This window comes from Geotrypetes seraphini, chromosome 1 (assembly GCF_902459505.1).
Source record: "Geotrypetes seraphini chromosome 1, aGeoSer1.1, whole genome shotgun sequence".
In the NCBI taxonomy this organism is placed as follows: domain Eukaryota; kingdom Metazoa; phylum Chordata; class Amphibia; order Gymnophiona; family Dermophiidae; genus Geotrypetes; species Geotrypetes seraphini.
In genome coordinates this window covers 236,856,759-236,873,771 of record NC_047084.1, presented here as the reverse complement: position 1 = coordinate 236,873,771, position 17,013 = coordinate 236,856,759, and the positions used below count along the sequence as shown (strand labels likewise).

The following is a 17,013-nucleotide window of genomic DNA, read 5'->3' as shown; positions in this document are numbered from 1 at the left end:
GTATCCATCAATATCTGTTTATCAGGTCAAAGAAACACTAACCCCTGATGAAGCAATACATGAAATGGATGACTCTCTGTCGGGAGTATTAAGTGTTTCTTTTCATCAATATTTTGCAATTTTATCAGCTATCCACACTTTTTGGGTGTAGAATTAACACTTAAATTAAAATATAAAAAAATTAATCCTTAAGTTTAGGGTGAAGTTGGAGGACCAGTGATAATATTCATGACTCCAGCAAGACGTGGGGTGTGTTTCCACGTTTGGGTGTTTGAGGTCCCCCTTCTTCTTGATATACATTAATCTAGCTACATTAGATTGTTCTATTCACATATATTTGTGGAGATCATTTGAGTTGTGTATAGAACTCTTTTGGCTTCTACTTTATTCTTTTGAAACTAAAATCTAACAACACATTCATTTTTTAGATGCCAGAAATTCTTTTGTACGTAAAATTAACCTCAGCTGTTTTAAAAATCTAAACACCATTAAAACACATTGACAGGAGCCACAAAAGGACCAAATGCCTCTGATCATTAAGAAGGCCTTCCTCAAAGAAGATGAGAACAGCCTTTCAATCCCAACAGCATGGTAAGTATACTAAATCAAAAAGGTGCTTTCATACTTTAAACATCTGTGGATGCTCCATGCAATAGGTAAAGAATAGCATACATAAAATGTGGTGCATGCTATGCACATTTATATAGGGTCATTTTCTGTGCAGTCAAAAGCCTAATGATAAATATGTACAAAAATAATGGATAAAAATGAAAGCACTGAAAAAGAGGGGCATCCACAAAGTAACCTATTTATATCTGAGTTTGTATCGGTGCTTCAAATATTAAAACTTGACTGCCAAATTTAGGGGTCCTGTTACTAAGCTATGGTAAATGGTTTCAAGTTTATTAAAATTTTGCTATCACTCAACAAGGGAAATACCATCTGGGTGGCTAAAAACATATATCAATAAAAACAAATACACAGTCACATGAAATTAAAGTAAAGTGAAGAACTTCCAAAGAAAGGGAAGAAATTCCAAAGAAAGAGTTTAAGGGTAACACATTTGGGATGTTTTGTATTCTGCATAATACCACCAGTATAAATAATGGCCTTAGCACACACCCTGATGCAGATTTTTCCTAAGCGCTAAGGCCATTTTTTACCAAAACCATAAAATGGACAATTTTTGACTTTTTGTAATAACGGCCATGTGTTAATGTTGCCGTTAGCACGAGGCCATTACAAAAGTTACCACATGAGCACTTAACACCACCCATTTTGTAGACACCCAAGATTTTCAACTGATAAACAGTAATGTGAGTAACTTAGTATTTTTTTCCTTTTAACCTGTACCATTTATCTAATCTTAACTAATAGCATTTTTTTCATAGTCTATTAGTTTGTTATTCTTCTTTTTTTAATGAACCGTAAACCGAATCGAGCTCCTTAAGGAGATGATCCGGTATATAAATTGAAGTTTAGATTAGATGATCCCTGTGTAACCAGTTTTTGTGTGCTAATGTAGAGGCACTAACCTTTTATGCAGGAGCACCCACTCTCACCCCACCCCCCAACATGTCCCCTCAAAAAATTTAAAATAGTTTTTTAGCGCATGGTGTGTACACATTTAGCAGTTGCTGCAGATGCTTGCGCATGTCCTGTGGAATGCCATTTTAAACTGCACTAGGTGCACATTAGTACCTAACATAGCTTAATAAAAGGGCCTGTTAGTGACATTATTTATGAGTACTCTCCTAATTGTAAAAAAATAATAATAATAATGGTATGAATAAAAGGTCTTATGTGGACCCAGGCTGAATATTATTCAGGACCCACGTAAGCTCTGGCAGCCAGTCCCACTCAATTCAGCCCCCCCCCTCCCTCCCTGATTTTCAGTGCTGGTGCCTAGGCATGGACCGACACTGAATATCCAGGGCTAATCTAGCTGGTAACAGTGTTTTAAAAAAAATAAAACGCTGACCGCCGCTGACTGAATATCGGCTAGGATGAGTCTATGTTGAGTTTGACTATGTTGATTATAACACCTGAAAGGTCACTATCATATTTGTTTAGCTTCTACAGTATATCATAAAGGTAGGGTCTCTCACATATGAATCTATCTTTGGTACAAACAATCTTAGGTAAGTGTCTTCAAAGAGATTCTAAAATAGAGCCATTACCCAATATGATAGATCTTCCTGGAGGGTTAATATTGATTTGTGAAAGGATTTTTAACCATGAGAATATCTTTTTCTTTCTGTAGTATAGCTAGCTTAAGAAGTGGAATCAGCAACCTCATAAATCTTTCTTAAGTGCCTCTGTAGGATTTTTACCTAAAGGTAGGCAATATTCCTTCTTACTGATTTGTATCTCTGTTTTCTTAATGACTCTCTTTTTTTAATGTGTACGTCTGCTAGCACTCTAGACATAATTAATAATAGTACTGTATTTGTAAGTCTTCATGATTACGATACCACTTCCCTTATCTATCACTATCTCTGTTTTGAGATAATGTGTAGATGGTCTTGTTCTCTTCACTTCAGTTGAAAAATCTCTGGCTGTTTTTTTGTTCTAAACTCAAATGCATTAGTTAAATGTATGTACTGTATAAGGACATCTTTCAGTCCCAGGGAACCCATTTTAAGGTTTTTTTTTCTCACTATTCATAGATCTAGTTGTAGTTTTATGGTGAAATTATGTATTCTCTAGTTTTTGATAAAAACAAAATAAATCTGCCCTTGTTTGAAATACATTATTGCAAGCTGAGGGATCAAAGGATAGACTTTTCTTAAGTAGACTCTCTGATTTCAATAATATAGTACTTGATAAATTGACTATAGGTATGTTTGTCTCCATTGAGTCCTTTGTGAATGACCTCTGTCTCTCCCTCTAAACCTAAATGTATAATGCTGTCTTTGATATCTACTACTGGTAATAATTTGTTATTATTTGTAGATATCTGACTTTTTGCTCTCATTGCCATACCAAACAGCACAGTATCATATGATAATGCTACAGGGTTATCTAATAAACAGTTAATTTGGTCCCAAATTGATTTCCAAAAATTCATAATGAATGGACAATAGAATAATAAATGATCTAAAGTCCCTGCTTCGAGATGACAGTGCCAACATTCATTAGACTTAGAGCTATCCAATTTTTGTAAACAAACAGGGGTCCATAAAGCTCTATGTAACAGAAAAAACCAAGTTTGTCTCATGGATGCCGACACTGTACATCTCATCCTCCAAGACCAAATTCGTGGCCATTGAGACGCATTGATGCTTAATCTGAATGCTCCAAATGTCTCTCAGACCTGTATTTGGTTTTTTCTTAATAAGTCCAGTTAATAATTTATACCACTGAGCGGCCTGGTGACCCAAGAAGTCTGTCTGAAAACATAGGAACTCCAGACTATATTGATTATTAAGGTTTTTCCAGTCAGGGAACCCCGCCTGAATGGCATGCTTCAGTTGCAACCATCTAAAACTTTCATATTTCTTCAAATAATAACAAATTATTACTTATAATGACTGGGGTTGCCATTCAACAAATTACATATAATTGGGAAAATTGGAATAGATTAAATTATAATTTTTGGTGGAACTCCTTATGTCATATTTATAAAATGGAGAGACTTATTGCAATACAACAGGGTTGTTTCAGGAAATTTCAAGATATTTGGGAGCCATTAACAAAGTATTGTAATGATTAGAAAAATCTTGTTTCCCTTAAATTTACAAGTTCAATTATGGGGTGGGAGGGAGGGTATTTTTATTGTTACATGTTGTATTTTTCTTCTTCTTACCAGCTTTGATAAAGCGACCCCGCCCCCTATGTTCTATCCTAAACCCACTATCCCCTTTTTCTTCTCAAATATGTAACTCTTCCCCTCCTCTCCCCTCCACCCTCACTTTCAAGTTTGTCCTGTAATGTTATTCATGTTCACATTATACTATTGATACACCTATTTTATTTTAGTCTTCCTATCTTTTAAATTTATTGTTAACCGGCCAGATATTAATTTGATGGTCGGTATATTAAAATTAATAAAACTTGGAACTTGAAACTTATGGTTATTTGTATGGATATGTTATCACATTTATTATAAGTTTAAAAATGAATAAAGATTTAAAAAAAAAAAAGAAAAGATATCTACTACTGGAATATTTTCTCTGAATTTTTCTTCCATATCTTTTCTGAAAACATAAAATTATTAAAATTAAAAAATTATTATCCAACAATTGTAGTATTTCATTGGTATCGCCAAGTTACTGCTTCTTTAAATCAAATAAGCTTGCATAAACAACAGTGTTTTCAACTGCTTACGAAATTATAAAAGTTCTGGTAATTTCCTTAGTTCCAAAGGTAGATCATTCTATGCTCCTTCAATATATAACATTGAATCTCAGTAAAACAAAGAAGAACTGCAGACAAACGTACAAGATGCAGGCTATGTTTATTATATCAATTAATGATTGTGGTTAATGTTACCACCTTTACACAAACCTAGGGACCCGACACGGTCCGTGTTTTGGTTAACACGCCTTCATCAGGGGTCCTAGGTTGGCACACTATCTAATTACACCGCAAACAGAAAAAGAACAATAGCCTGTATAGATAGAAGGTAAACACTGATCCAAAATCTCTGTGTGAGCCGGGTACGAAGTGAAAATGTTCACTGAATCTAATCTAGAAGGAATAGAAGAAGAAGGAATCTATATATATAAAATTGGAGGTATGTATGTGTGTATGTATGTGTGTGTGTATGTGCCGCGATCACGCAAAAACGGCTTGACCGATTTGAACGAAACTTGGTATGCAGATCCCTCACTACCTGGGGCCCACCTGCACACAAGAATGTATATGTTCTTGCTCCTGGAGGTGAAACTAAAAATGTTGTTTATAATCAAGTTTTGTGTTAGTTGTATTGTATTCATTTTGTCAAATATTTCACATTATAATTTGAATATTGTACTTTTTATAAAGCTGTAAAAAAATATTTTCATTCACCACTATAAAGTATCTTTATTTGAATCCATTTACAGTGTTATTGCTATAATTAAATACCCGTGCAATGCCGGGGCATCAGCTAGTATCCAATAATAGTTTGTCCACTGACCGTAAATTACATAAAGGTTTATATAGGTGAAGTGAGGTGGCTAGAGTCACAGGATCTTCATTATTCAAAATTTTATAAACTAAACATAGGGCTCCTTTTACTAAGGTGCGCTAGAGTTTTTAGCGCACGCAGGAAATTACCGCGCGCTACACTTCTATAACTAAAGATGCACTTCTCTTTATGAGAAGCTTGGAGCGATATGGGGACCAAAACTATGCCAGGGTACACCTGGCGGGGCCTCCGCGTGTGCGGATCGCCGGACTTGATGGACCTAGGGTCTGTTCCGGAGATGGCGCTTCTTATGTTCTTATGTTAAAGACAGCTCAATGCTGGCATTAATATATTGCGTACACGGCAATGTAGCGTGCGCTATTCCACACGTTAAAGCCCTAATGCGGCTTAGTAAAAGGAGCCCATAGTATCTTAAAACTGATTCTTGACTCAGTTGGTAACTAGTGAAGACCTTGAAAAGTAGAATAATATGTTCTCTTCTAGAAACACTGGTCACTAAACAAGTTGCAGCATTTTGAACAATTTGCAAAGTTTGCAACACATATTTAGAAAGTCCCAAATATACACTGGGTTTTACTAAATGATGCTAGAAGTTTTTAGCGCAGGCTGGCGAGGTAAAAGCTCTGACACTCATAGGAATTAACCTCGCTGGCCCACACTAGAAACCTCTAGTGGAATTTAGTAAAAGGAGCCCATAATGAGTTACAATAATCCAGAATTAAAGAAATTATCACTTGTATTATAGATTGAAAGTTATCAAATGACAAAAAGCCCTTCAACTTCCCCAATAAACTCAGTTGGGAGAAGGCTTTCTGACAACACTCTTTATATGTGATTTCAAAGACAAGTAGAATCTAAAACTACTCCTAAATGTTTACATTCCTTAAGAATGGGAATACAATCATCACCAAGGTCAATCATCAATAACAGTACCTGGGTCTTGGTAATATTCAATTTCAAATATTAGCCTTCATCCAACTATCAATTATTTGAAAACACAACTTAAGAAATTTTATTGCATCTGATACTGACTTTCCTATAAGAAAATAAAAGTGGATATTGTCTGTCTGTCTCTCTCTATCAAGCTATCTAATATGAACATCCAACTGTACCAGCACACAACTATGAGGAGATAGATATTAAACCAGTATATCGAAAACTGTGTGCCACGGCACACTAGTGTGCTTTTTATTTTTATTTTTTTTCATAATCTTTATTCATTTTTACATCTTATAACAAGTGTATCAATAAATTGTGCTTTTTGAGATTTTAAGTGTGCCGCGACTCACAGGGCAGGAAGAGATGCTCCGGCGCCTATGTCAGCTGACTTCTACCGTCGCTTTGCGCGTATCTATCTCCCTCGTCTCCACACCCCCGGACCAGCAGCAGCAGCTCTGTGTGCTTTTAACTTTGGCACACAGCTGCCACTAGCAGTAGTTTAACCCGGTTTCATCAGGCAGCCTTGGGGCCTTTGCTATGCCTGCCCGCTTCAATGATGTGATGCGGGCTGGTCTAGCAAAGGCCCCGAGGCTGACTGATGAAACCAGACACAGTGAGCTGCCACTAGCAGTGACAGGAGAGGTTGGACAGGGAAGGGAGAAAGGGATACTACTGAACATGGGGAGCAAGGAAGGGGGAAGTAGTACTGAAGGACGGGGGAGGATGGAAGGGATAAGTGGTAATGTTGGATGGGGGAGGGAAGGGAGAAGGGGTGCTGCTGCACATTGGGAGCAGGGAAGGGAGAAGGGGTATTGCTGCAAATTGGGAGCAGGGAAGGGAGAATGGGTACTGCTGGACAGGGGGGAGGTAAAAGGAAGGGAGAAGAGGTGCTGCTGGACCTGGAAGAAAGGGAGGGAAAGGAAAGGTGCTATATACACTGGAGGGGAGGGTGAGATGGTGCATGGGGAGAGAACATGTTGGGTTGGGGGGGTGGGAAGGAGGGATGCCACTTGAGGAAAGAGGCAAGGACAGAAAGAGAGGCGAAAAGTGTTGGACTCATGGAGAGGGAGAGATGGATGGGGAGGACAGATAGAAGGGAAAGAGAAATGTTACAATGGGGAAGGGGAGAGGGCAGAGAGTGAAAAGTTGGACTCAAGGAGAGAGAGAGAGAGAGAGAGAGATGTTGTTTGGTTGAAGGACGGAGGACCAGAGGAGAAGCATGCAGGAGGAAGAGAGAAAAAAATGTTGGACTGATGGAAAGGAGGGAGAAATGTTGGACTGGGAGGGGGGCCAGAAAGGAGGAAGGGAAGGGAGAAAAGAAGAAGGGAAATAGAAATGTTACACTGAAGGTGGGGGGAAATGACTAAAGGAAGGGAGAGATATCAGACCAGGGAATAGAAGGGAAGGAGCGGAGTCTGGTAGCGCTATAGAAATAATAATAGTAGTACTGTAGTAAAGAGAGATGCCAGACAGGGAAGGGGGGAAAGGAAGGACAGAGATGTCAGACCATGGAAATAGGGAAGGAAGGAGAGAGAGATAGTAGATTTTGAGAAGAAAGCAGAAAAATGGAAATATTGAATGTTAAGTTAATGCCAAAGATGGATGCAAGCTGAAGAAAAGAACTGACTCTGTGTATTAACACACCTCAAGAGCAGAAACTGCTATGCAAAAATTTGCTCAGAGAAATGTAACTCTAAAGAGGGAGAGGAAACCCCCTCTTGGACGAAAGAGTTTTATCTTCCAATCATTGCTTAATAAATGCAAAAGCAATTCCCACTCAAGGGTGCGAGTAAGTAAAAAACTGAACTGAATAAAGCTCTTAATAGTAATGTATGCTTTCAAAAACTTCCAAAAACTTTCAAACAACTTCAATTCTTGCATTTAGGTTGACACTGGACACTTTACAATCATGAGGTTGAAAAATGAAGATACTTATCAGGGTAAAGTGTCCAGTGTCAACCTAAATGCAAGAATTGAAGTTGTTTGAAAGTTTTTGGAAGTTTTTGAAAGCATACATTACTATTAAGAGCTTTATTCAGTTCAGTTTTTTACTTACTCGCACCCTTGAGTGGGAATTGCTTTTGCATTTATTAAGCAATGATTGGAAGATAAAACTCTTTCGTCCAAGAGGGGGTTTCCTCTCCCTCTTTAGAGTTACATTTCTCTGAGCAAATTTTTGCATAGCAGTTTCTGCTCTTGAGGTGTGTTAATACACAGAGTCAGTTCTTTTCTTCAGCTAAAAATTTTTCTGACTCCTTGGTTACTTTGTCCCTGCCATAGTGGAAACAAAGATGGATGCAAGGCAGAAAGTGAACACGGAGAGAAAAAGAGTCAGTGGACAAGAAGGCCCTGGAAACATAGTTAAAAGCACAGAAAAATAAAGTCACCAGACAACAAAGGTAGGGAAAATGATTTTATATAATGATTGAAATGTGTCAGTTTTGAGAATTTATATCCTGCTGTGTATATTGTGTGTATATGAAAAATGAATGGAAAAAATTGCATTACAATTAGTAAAAGGGGTGGGATCTGGGGAAGAGCTTAGGTGGATCTAGGGTGGAGTTTGGGAGGTCTGTGGTTGGGGGTACTCAGTTATTTGTAGGCTTCCCTGATGGCATGCCCTACTAGCATTTCAGGGCCTGTCTGGAGGGCCTCTGCGCATGCGTGGATGTCGCCGTGATGATGTCACGCTTGCGCGTGATATCATCACGGTGACGTCTATGCACTTCTGGGTGCCTCAAGCCATAACCACTACCTTTGGTGTGCCCCGGCTCGAGAGACACTGTATTAAACAATACAGCTAACAAAGGCGATCCCTGAGGCACTCCAACAGATGTTGATTTCCATTCTGAACATTCAGATCCGCTGTAAACCTCCAAAAAATCTGATCACTTAAAAAAAAGACTTAAACCATGCCAATAACATCTCCTGAATGCCAAGAGATTTCAATTGTTCTACAAGAATCCTGTGATGAATCATATCAAAGGTGATAGATATATCAAAAATCACCATTAAAAAACTCTCCCCTATCAAAGCCTGCTCAAACAGAATCCAAAATTGACAATAACAGGGTTTCAGTTGAGTGTTTTGGTCCAAAACTTAATTGTGAACTGTCCAAAATATCAAACTCATCAAAAAATTCCTACTGTCTTTTCTAAACTTTTTACCACAAGTCAGGCTATTTAACCACAGGGTCCCATTTTATGCAATGCAATTCTGTGGTAAAATAACCCAATTTAACAGTAGCCTACGCGTTGATAACAACCCCCCACTCCCACCCCTGTCCTTCCCCTATATAAGTACTATCACAAAGATCTTATTATCCTAAGTAGCCGAACCTTGTTCACACAACACATCTGGAATTGATTTCCTATGACTCTTTGCAAAACCTGTTCAGATTGTAACATGTATTTGCTGAATGTAATCAAACCATTTTTATCTTTGTATTTTTGTTTTTAAAAATCATGGCTAGGTAACAAAAGCATAATTTCTTCTATCAAAGACTATTTATGCCTTTATTAATATGTTAGAACAAGAAAGAAAGTGGGGAAGGGACTGTACACATCAATCAGCCTTAGAAACAACAAGGTTTATTAAGTAGAATTATATATTAAAACATATCATGTGTATGAATATAAAGTCCATTCTTTTGCTGCTGGACCCAATACGGTCCATGTTTCGGCTTCAGATGAAGAACCTTACCTCAGGAGTGAAGGTATCAATCCAGTAGATGGCGTTGAGGCTTTGAACCATCTAAAAGAAATGCTCCATGCTCATATTAAAATGCACAAGAACTGGGAACAGTGTTTATAATTAAAAGATTCTCACCAAATAAATTATGTGGCTGTGCTAGTGCAAACAGCATGGAAGCACCAGCACAGCCTTGTAGCTTTTTTGGTGAGAATCTTTTAATTATAAACACTGTTCCCAGTTCTTGTGCATTTTAATATGAGCATGGAGCATTTCTTTTAGATGGTTCAAAGCCTCAACGCCATCTACTGGATTGATACCTTCACCCCTGAGGTGAGGCTCTTCATCTGAAGCCGAAACATGGACCGTATTGGGTCCAGCAGCAAAAGAATGGACTTTATATTCATACACATGATATGTTTTAATATATAATTCTACTTAATAAACCTTGTTGTTTCTAAGGCTGATTGATGTGTACAGTCCCTTCTCCACTTTCTTTCTTGGTGCAGTTAGGCGATGTTTGTAGAACCTGGCCTTAGGTACGAATAACTATCAATTTTGGCACCTCTCATGGATGAAAATGGCATGTAAATTTAGGTGATACTAATCTATTTAAAAAGGTGGAAGTGGGTAAATAAATAATAATAAATATGAGTGCTCCACTTGTTAATTTTAAGAGCACTATCTCAATGGCTAAAACATTGTATCACTTATACCTACACATAAAAAGGCAGCTAGCTATCTCAATCCTGCATTGAAGAGTAGTGGTAATGGCACCTTCTCTTTGGAAATTTTTTGTCGATGATGTGGGTGAAGGAGGTCTGAGCATTTATGCTCTACCAAAATAATACCTGAGGCTTTGTCTTCTGTTGATAGTGCTCTTAAAATTAACAAGTGGAGCACTCATATTTATTATTATGCAAATGTAGGTGCCAAATGATAATATTGCCTTTAAAGTCTTATGGAATCTTTTATCATCACTAATTCCAAACATTCTAGGAAATATCATGCGCTATTCTCTTTTCTATCTGCAAAGGGTTGTAAATTTAAAAAAATTCCAGGAGCATCTCTTGTCTTATCAAGCAGCTTTATGGGCTAAGGACCTGAATCACGTACTTACATCTTCCAACTCCTACCAACAGTTTCGACGTGCTTTAAAAACGCATCTTTTTATAGAATCTTTTGGAAGCTAGATCTCTGTTGCTGTATTCACCTGTATTCTTTATCTTTTGTGAACCGCATAGCAGTGAGTTTTATGTTCTATTTTTATCATTCCTCATGAATAAAAACTGAAAGTTATGCTTTCTAAGATTTATCGTCATATCTGTTAAGAGTCTCTGATATTCAACCAATTTAACCCCCTCCCCCCGTCGGCTGTTGTTCTGGATAGAGAATGACACGGTGGTTGTTACTCGCAGCTAGCCGTGAGTAGCTGCGGGTAACCCGCCGAAACGGGGAAAGAAAAATAGTAGTCGCTACGGGGACAAGGCCATTCACCGCCCCGTGGAGCGGTGAATGGTCTTGTCTCTGCCGTGAGGCATCAACGATCGCGCGGTCCAGCAGCCCCCACCCGCCCAATCACAGCGTTTAGCCAGCTCCCTCCCTCCACCTCACCTTATATGCCGAGTTTGCTGGCTTTCTTTTTCCCGAGCCATACGCATTCAAAAAGCCACACACGGGTGGCTGTGCGAGTTGATCAATCTTCTCCTCTGACGCAACCAGAAACAGGAAGTTGCAGGAGAGGAGAAGATTGATCAACTCGCGCAGCCACGCGTGCGGCTCGGGAAAAAGAAAGCCGGCAAATTCGGCATATAAGGTGAGGTGGAGGGAGGGAGCTGGCTAAATGCTGCGATCAGGCGGGTGGGGGCTGCTGGACCGCGCAATCGCGCGTGTTCCCGGCTCACACTAGGAAGAAGGGAGTGAAAGGGAAAAAGATTCTGGGCCAAGGGGATGAAGAGGGAAAGAAAGAAACCCACAACAGGAAAGAAAGGGGAGGACAGGCAGGTGAGCCAGATGCTGGAAGCAGGTGGGGGGGAAGAAAGAGGGAGAGAAGCTAGATGGGGTTGAAAAGAAGAGACACACTGGTATGGAAGAGGAAGATAGGGGAAATCTTGACACAGGAAGGTAACAGAAAGAGGGGAAATTATGTGCATGGGGCATAGGGACAGGGACCGAGCTCGCAGGCTCCAGCGGCTTGCACAAATTACATTGTAACGTGCCACGAAAATAAGAGGGAGGGAGACAGATAGATAAGCCATGTGAGGGCAGCTGAAGGGTGGTAGAAAGGAGTGGATGGTGAAGGAGGGAGGGAAGGGTAGTGGTAGAAAGGAATAGAACAGACATTGAAAGAGGGTAGAGAGGAACAGGCCCTGAAGGGAAATGTGGAAGACAGAGTGGGGAGAAGACGCTGGAAGGGAAGAAGACAGATGCCAGACTATGGGGGAACGGAGGGAAGAAGATGGGTGCTAGACCAATTGGGGGGGGTGAAGGGAGAGGCATAGTAACAGCAAATGGAAGACGCAGAGAGAAGACACACAGTGGATAGAAGGAATTGAATGAGAAGATGTGGAAAGCAGAAACCAGACAACAAAGGTAGAAAAAAATATATATATTTATTTATTTATTTTTTGCTTTAGGATAAAGTAGTATATTAGTTGTGTTGATAAAAATTTATAAACAAAGCCCTGCTAGCTTAACATCTCTTTCTCTAGTTCAGCAGCCAGAACTTTGATTTATAAGAAAGGAATATGCTAAATATTGCAGTACTAAGGCTTATATGGATGCTGTGGGGACGGTGACGGGGCCAGATTTTTTTCCCCGTGTCATTCTCTAGTTCTGGATGCTCTGCTCTAATGGTCATAGGAACTCTTTGACCATTGGAGCAGCGCAGAGCATTCAGCTCGTCGGCCGACGCTAAAAACCTCTTGTGCAGTTTTGTAAAAGGGGAAGTAAATTAATACAGTATTTGCAGAAAATACATATGAATCTTGACTTTGTGGGTCTAAGTTGTTCATTCAAAGGACACTGTGTCAGCCTAGAGAGCTTAGAAATTCTAGGATTCCCAGTAAGACATGAGGATTTTCTTAATAGTTGCCAAGAAATGACCAGCAAATGGGGAACAAAACAATGAGGCAAAAGTCCGAACTGAACCCAAGGCAGAGAACCCACATCTTCACTGATCCTCTGACTCTCTGTCTCCATCAATCAGACCTGCTTTGGCTCTTTGGAAAAAAAGGTAATCTTCCAAGCAAAACCAGGTTCCACTTTCATAACAGAATCTGCCTCATGTGGAACTATGAACTCGAGCCTCTTGCTTCGTGCTCTCTCTCATGTGGGAGCAGTAGCATGAGCAGCACCAGTCATACTGACATTTGTGTACAGGTACCTGGAGAACGTGGCCCCTGTGGCTCTGCTCTCTTCCTCTGCCACCCCCGCTGCCATTGCTCGAGCTTGAGTGTGGTGCTTTGAGCAACACGTAAACGTGGCCAGGAAGCCCAGGCGGAAGCGTTTGTTCATGAAACAGTAGATGATGGGGTTCACACAGGCAGAGGTATAGGACAGTAAATGAATAAAAGAGATTGGGGCCCCTGAGAGCCGCAGGTCTGCTGATGTCGTATCAAAGGCTCTCCAAGCGTTTACGCTGAATATAGGAGTCCAGCAGAGGAAAAACAAAATCACAATGACGATCAGCATCCGAATTACTCGCTTCTTAGCCAGTAAGTTTGCAGATGAGCTGTTGCTTCTCACTCGGTTGATCTTTGTGCTGCTCCTGGTGGATAGCTGTTGCATTTCCAGTCTTTTTCTCCTCTTGCTTCTCTGCAGGTAGCATCCATCACCGTCTTCGTATCTATTGCTACTGATGCTGTTTTTTCTCTCTGCAGACACAAGGAACAGATTTGTTGTGCACTTGCAACAGTTTTCAGCAGCTTGATCTCCGTAAATAGAAATATTAAAAGGTAAAATTAATCAAAAGCAAGCAATCACATCCAGAATCCTTCCTCCACCCCACCAAATCCTCTATCCTTATGACTTCCATGTGAACTGTTAAAAAAAACCAAAACTAAAACATAAACTAGAAAAAGAAAAAACATTTTTACCTGGAGAAAATGTCCTCTGACTGACTTCAAATTGTATTCCTTGGTACAGCTCCAGAGAAATTAAACCATAGGCAACCATCATTACAATCCCAGGCACCAGGAAAAGAATCAGTAACAGGAAAATGTACCTGAAAAGCGAAATATATGTGTTGAGTCCAGGAAGCAAAGGAAATGTTGGCTTCAAGGTGCACTTTTGTACATTTTTAATTAGTTTTCTATTGAAGGGCAATGTAATAATGTGGGTTGTAGAAGGCACAGCAAGAGAACATTTTAATCTAACTAAAATATTTATCATTTCAAGTTATTATGTAACACTTCAAGACACAGAATTGTTGTAATTAATTGTGTTCTCAATGATGTGTTGTCTCTTTTCACCTACTGAAACATATCATTTTCATTTTCCTTTTTACTTATGTTCCTTTTAAACAGTAAATATGCCTTAGGGGGTCAACATTTCCAATAAGGTAAGCAAAGCTCTGCTAAATCAATGGGCTTATATTGATGAAAATAATTTGTGCTAAACTAAATACTGCTCACATGGTTTAAAGATCACAGCAGTCAAGAAAGGCAAATGATTTAACAACCAATAAATAAGAATACAGAGGTGTACCTAGTACAAAGTGGCAAAGTCATAAATATATAAGGTTTCCTATACTGGGACAAACCAAGATCCACCAAGCCCAGTATTCTGCTTCTAACAGTAATCACAAGTACCTGGCAAGATCCCAAAAGAGTAAAATAGATTTCATGATGCTTATCTGGAGAATAAGCAGTGGATTTTACCAAGTCAATCTTAATAATGGCTTATGAACTATTCTTTTAGGATCTCATCGAAACCTTTTAAAACCCTGCTAAGTTAACTCCTATTATCACATTCTCTGGCAACAAATTTCAGAGCTTAATAACACATCAAATGATGAAATATTTTCTCTCATTTGTTTTAAATGTATTACATAGTAGCTTCATTGTGTGTCCCCTAGTCCTTGTATTTTTAGTAAGAGGTAATGAAAGGAAATGTTTTAAATTTTAAGTGAACATCTGTCTACAAACTGTACGATTTGTTGTTGGACTTTTGATTAATAAAAACAAAACAAGGAAAACTGCAGAAACACGTACAATGATGCAGGCTAAATTTATTATATCAAATGATTGAGTGCGGTTAATAATGCCACCTTTAAACAAACCAAGGGACCCAATACAGTCCGTGTTTCAGTTAACATGCCTTCAGCAGGGGTCCCAGGTCTATAGGGGATCAAATGAAACCACAAACAAAAAACTATAACCTGTGCAAAAGCAAACACCGAAGAGTAAAACCTGGAGTCATATGGTCACCCTAGGTGGGGGGCTCTAAAGTTCTTAAACTGGTGGAGATTAGAGATCCCCACAAGGTACAAATAAGCTTTTCCTGGTTGCTGGGCAGGCCTGAAGCAAAATGGATGGGCCCAGGACAGCCCAAGACCACCTGTGACTGTGCTCCTTACTTCTAATGACCAAAGTAGGCAGCATGGAGCACTGCAGTTCTTGCCTGCCAGCTGCCCACTTGTGTTTTCTCATTGTAGGGCCTTGGTGCAAATATATCATCTGCTGTCTTCTCTGTATTTTGGTCTATGTGAGTGGGTTGCTTCTTTTTATTTGACACCACCTGGGCTAACTCAGCTGAGGAATATTGGTGGAGAAATGACTCTCCACACACCAAAACTCCACTTATGCCTATCTTCTTTCCACATCTTCTGTCCTCCCTTCCTCCAGTCCTCCCTTAGCTGTTCTTTCTCATGCAGTCTCCTCTTTCTCTTATGCTGTCTTTGCTCTCTGGTTCTGCTAACTTTCTCATACCTCCCTCCAAGATCAGCAGCCCTGCAACAACTCTGAAAGAATGCCAGATCCTGAGAATCATACTACTAGAAAAAAAACAACAACTCTTCATAATGTTCATGTCCTAGAAACATGATAAAGGCCAAATGGCCCATCTAGTCTGTGTATGTTATTATTTTCTAGGGCTGAACAATTAACATGTTAATAACATGATTAATGCGTTAATCATTTGGTTGAGGATGGGCTGGAGTGAGCTTTGACGGAGACTTCAGTAGGAACCTAAGCACAGTACTGGGCAGAGCTTTGGATTCTTGTTCAGAAATAGCTAAGAAGAAGAAACTTAAATTGAATCAGGTTGGGCAGACTGGATGGATCATTCAGGTCTTTATCTGCCGTCATCTAGTATGTTACTATGTTAATTGTTTTACAGCGACAAAAAATTTAATGGGATTAACAGGGCTGGCTGAATATGACATTGGAGGAACATTGCCATTACTGACCATCCCTGGAGAGTTGCCTTGCCATTGCTGCCCCTCCCCCCCTGAATTACCTTGCCGCCATCCATTCCTGTTGAGCTGCCATCTCTGGGGTCAATTCCTTTTGTTTTTTTGTGAGCTGCCATCTCTGCCATATCCCACCCCTGGAGAGTTGCCTTGCTGTCACTGCCACTACTGCCTATCGTGATCCGCTATAGTCCCTCCTTCCCTCTCACTAATCTTTTATAGCCTGCCAGCAATGCTAATGATTAAAGCAGAGCACTACCAGTAAGTTTGCTGGCTCCAGTCTCTCTCAATTTCTTCAGCCCCTGCTACACTGGAACTGGAAGTTACATCAGCTGTTCAAGTGTAAGCCAGGACTGAAGAGACTGCTTGAGGCTGTGGAGCTGGCAAGCTAGCCAGCAGTGCTCTGCTTTAATCGCTAGCACTGTGGCAGGCTATAAAAGGTTAGTTAGAGGGAGGGAAGGAGAGCCTGGGGGTGAGGGAGGAGAGAGAGAGACAGAGACCCAACCACAGGGGGAAGAGGGAGAGGCAGGAGAGACATGGAGGGTGAGAGAAAAATACCCAACCACGGGAAGATGGAGTGAGGGAAGGAGAGAGAGAAAGACCCAACCACAGAGGGAGGAAGGAAAGAGAGAGAAGAGGGTAGGATCACAGGAAGATTTGCTGGGAGAAAGAGGTGCAGATGGGGGAGATAGGATGATGTTTTAGAGGACTAGATTCTGGAAATAGGGGTGGAAAAAAAATAAAAGAAATGGTAGCAGAGGAGGGAAGGAGAAAAATGTTGAGCACAGAGTGGTGGGCAGAGGGAAGAGAGAATACCCAAGGAAGGGGAGGAGAGGGA

General features: G+C 40.0%; 1 protein-coding gene across 2 annotated transcripts in view; it reads right to left on the bottom strand.

Moving 5' to 3' along the window:
• Nucleotides 1-12,599: 12,599 nt before the first annotated feature.
• The window catches only part of CCKAR (cholecystokinin A receptor), a 71,930-nt gene continuing 67,516 nt past the window's right edge, over nt 12,600-17,013 (bottom strand). For both annotated transcript variants that reach the window (XM_033948031.1, XM_033948021.1), the window contains exons 4-5: nt 13,861-13,988; nt 12,600-13,638 (exon numbers count right to left, since the gene is read on the bottom strand). In XM_033948031.1, coding sequence (XP_033803922.1) covers nt 13,091-13,638; nt 13,861-13,988 — 676 coding nt within the window. In that variant the 3' untranslated portion in view covers nt 12,600-13,090. The remainder of the gene's footprint in view (nt 13,639-13,860; nt 13,989-17,013) is intronic.